The sequence below is a fragment of the Corapipo altera genome, unplaced genomic scaffold, assembly GCF_003945725.1.
Source record: "Corapipo altera isolate COAL_440 unplaced genomic scaffold, ASM394572v1 61239, whole genome shotgun sequence".
Lineage (NCBI taxonomy): Eukaryota > Metazoa > Chordata > Aves > Passeriformes > Pipridae > Corapipo > Corapipo altera.
In genome coordinates, this window is record NW_020886686.1 from 111 (window position 1) to 2,376 (window position 2,266).

Genomic DNA, 2,266 nt, shown 5'->3' on the forward strand with positions numbered 1-2,266 from the left:
CAGCTCCTTCCCCGCCCCATCGTGACCCCGGGCCATCAAACTCCACTTAAGGGGGCACGACTGAGCCCCCCAAAAATTCCCCGTCTGCGACCCCCGCTCCAGCTCCTTCCCCCCCCCCCCCCCCCCAGACTCCCTGTGCCCCCAGCCCGGCAGGGAGATGGGGCTCCCCTCAACCCCCCCTCACCCCACCCCGGGGGACCCCCGCCCGCGGTGGGAACGCTCCTGAGCTCCGACCCCTGCAATCCTGCCCAGTCACGCTGACTGGGCCCCGTGTGACAAACAGGGACAAGGGCCAAGGCCACCGCGCCTTCCGGGCGGGAGGGGGGTCCCGGGGGGGGGCCGGGTGGTCCCGCCCACCGCTGAAGGGATAAAACCCCCGCGCGGGGCTTTGTGCGGGCAGAGCCGCGTTCTCGCTTCAACAGTGCTTGAACGGAACCGGCTGCCCCTTGGCCCTCCGTCCGTCCGTCTGTCTGTCCGTCCGTCTGTCCGTCCGTCCATCCCGCCCGCCCGCCATGGAGTCCCAAATCCGCCAGAACTACCACCGCGATTGCGAAGCCGCCGTCAACCGCATGGCCAACATGGAGCTCCACGCCTCCTACGTCTACCTGTCCATGGTAGGGGGCTTTGGGACCCTCCCCTCGGGGGCTTTGGGACCCCCCCCCCCCCCCCCCCCGCGCGCCCTCCTGCCCCCAAAACCCGGTGCCGGCGCCGGTGGGGCGGAGCCGCCTGCGAGGGCGAGATAAGGGCTCTGGGGAGGGGGAGGCTGCTTTTGGGGGGCTCCCCCTGAGCCGCCTCCCCCTCCCTCCGTCCCCGCAGGGCTTTTACTTCGAGCGGGACGATGTGGCGCTGCCGCGGCTCGGCCGGTTCTTCCTGGAGCAGGCTCGGGAGGAGCGGGAACACGCCGAGGGGCTCCTGCGCTTCCAGACGCGCCGCGGCGGCCGCGTGTTGCTGCAGGACGTCAAGGTTCGGGGGGCTCGGGCTGTGCCGGGGGGGCCGGGGGGGGGCGCGGGGGGTCCCGGGCTGGTGACGGTCCCTCCTCTCCCCCCACAGAAGCCGGAGCGGGACACTTGGGGGTCGGCGCTGGAGGCGGTGGAGGCAGCGCTGCAGCTCGAGAAGTCGGTGAACCAGGCGCTGCTGGACCTGCACGGCCTGGCCTCCGAGAAGGGAGACCCCCACGTGAGTTGTTCCTCTGCCCCTCACCCCCCCCCTCCCCGAAGCATCTGAGCCCCCCAGGACCGTGTTTTCCTCCCTTGTGCCTTGGGGTCCCCCCCTGTACTCCGAGGTCTCTCCCTGGACGTTCTTGGGACCTCCAGCCGCCCCCGGGAGTCTCCACCTCCCCCAGACCCTCGTTTGCTCCCTGTGGAGCCCCCCCCCCCCCTCCGGCCCTGCCTGATCTCCCCTTTTCCCGCAGCTCTGCGACTTCCTGGAGTCCCACTACCTGGACGAGCAGGTGAAGGCCATCAAGGCGCTGGGGGACCACGCCACCAACCTGCGCCGCCTCACCGGGGCCACCGGCGGGCCAGGGGGGGCCCCGGCCGGGCTCGGGGAGTACCTGTTCGACCGCCTGAGCCTGGAGGAGCGCAGCTGAGCCCCCCCGACGGGCCCCCTCAGACCCTCGTAACCCCCTTGCCCCGTCCACGGGGGCGTTGCCTGCTGGGGCCCCCCCCAGCATGACTCCAATAAAGGGTCTGTCTCAGCATCCAGCTCCGTCTCCTTTGTCGCCTTTGGATGTGCCCCCCACTCGCCCTGGAGTTCCTGTGTGTGTCCCCCCCCCCCCCCGGGGGGAGCTTTTCCAAAGGTCCTTCAACTCCTCTTTTCCCAAAACTCCTTCCTTTTCTCCTTTTCCAAATTTCCTTCAATTCCTCCTTTTCCAAATCACCTTGCTTTCCTTTTTTTTTTCCCCCCAAGTTGCTCAGGTTCCTCCTTTTCCCAAATCTCCTGCATTTCCTCCTTTCCCCAAGCACATTTCCCTGCATAAACGCCCCCATTTCCCACTGGTTTTCCCTGGAAAAAGCCCATCCGTGACCGATTTTCCCCTGGAAAACCGCTCGGAGGGGGCGTGTCCTCCCACCAAACCTCGCCCCCTTCTCGCTCTGCCATTGGTTGGCTGCGCTGTCAATCATCCCCTTAACCTCCCGCCTTAGCCGCGCCCCCCTCGCCCTCCCATTGGCTCTCCGCGCTGTCAATCATACCCGGCGGGTGGGCGGGACTCCCTATGATTGACAGCTCTCTCGCCCAATCAGCGGCCGCTCCGCGCCCCCCCCCC

At 68.3% G+C, this 2,266-nt stretch overlaps 1 protein-coding gene across 1 annotated transcript; it reads left to right on the forward strand.

Annotated features, from left to right (window-relative positions):
* The first annotated feature begins 372 nt into the window (after positions 1 to 372).
* On the forward strand, positions 373 to 1,703 carry LOC113941306 (ferritin heavy chain A-like). Its single transcript, XM_027632469.1, has 4 exons — positions 373 to 614; positions 817 to 963; positions 1,051 to 1,176; positions 1,412 to 1,703. Exons 1-4 carry the CDS (start codon positions 513 to 515, stop codon positions 1,586 to 1,588), a joined length of 552 nt encoding a protein of 183 aa, XP_027488270.1. The 5' UTR covers positions 373 to 512; the 3' UTR covers positions 1,589 to 1,703.
* The last annotated feature ends 563 nt before the right edge of the window (positions 1,704 to 2,266 follow it).

What these genes read in the sequence shown, in the direction of transcription:
- LOC113941306 (XM_027632469.1), top strand. Translation starts at nt 513, where the DNA reads ATGGAGTCCCAAATCCGCCAGAACTACCACCGCGATTGCGAAGCCGCC. An exon ending in CCTACGTCTACCTGTCCATG is followed by an intron (nt 615 to 816) that starts GTAGGGGGCTTT and finishes CCGTCCCCGCAG; the next exon opens with GGCTTTTACTTCGAGCGGGA. An exon ending in TGTTGCTGCAGGACGTCAAG is followed by an intron (nt 964 to 1,050) that starts GTTCGGGGGGCT and finishes CTCCCCCCACAG; the next exon opens with AAGCCGGAGCGGGACACTTG.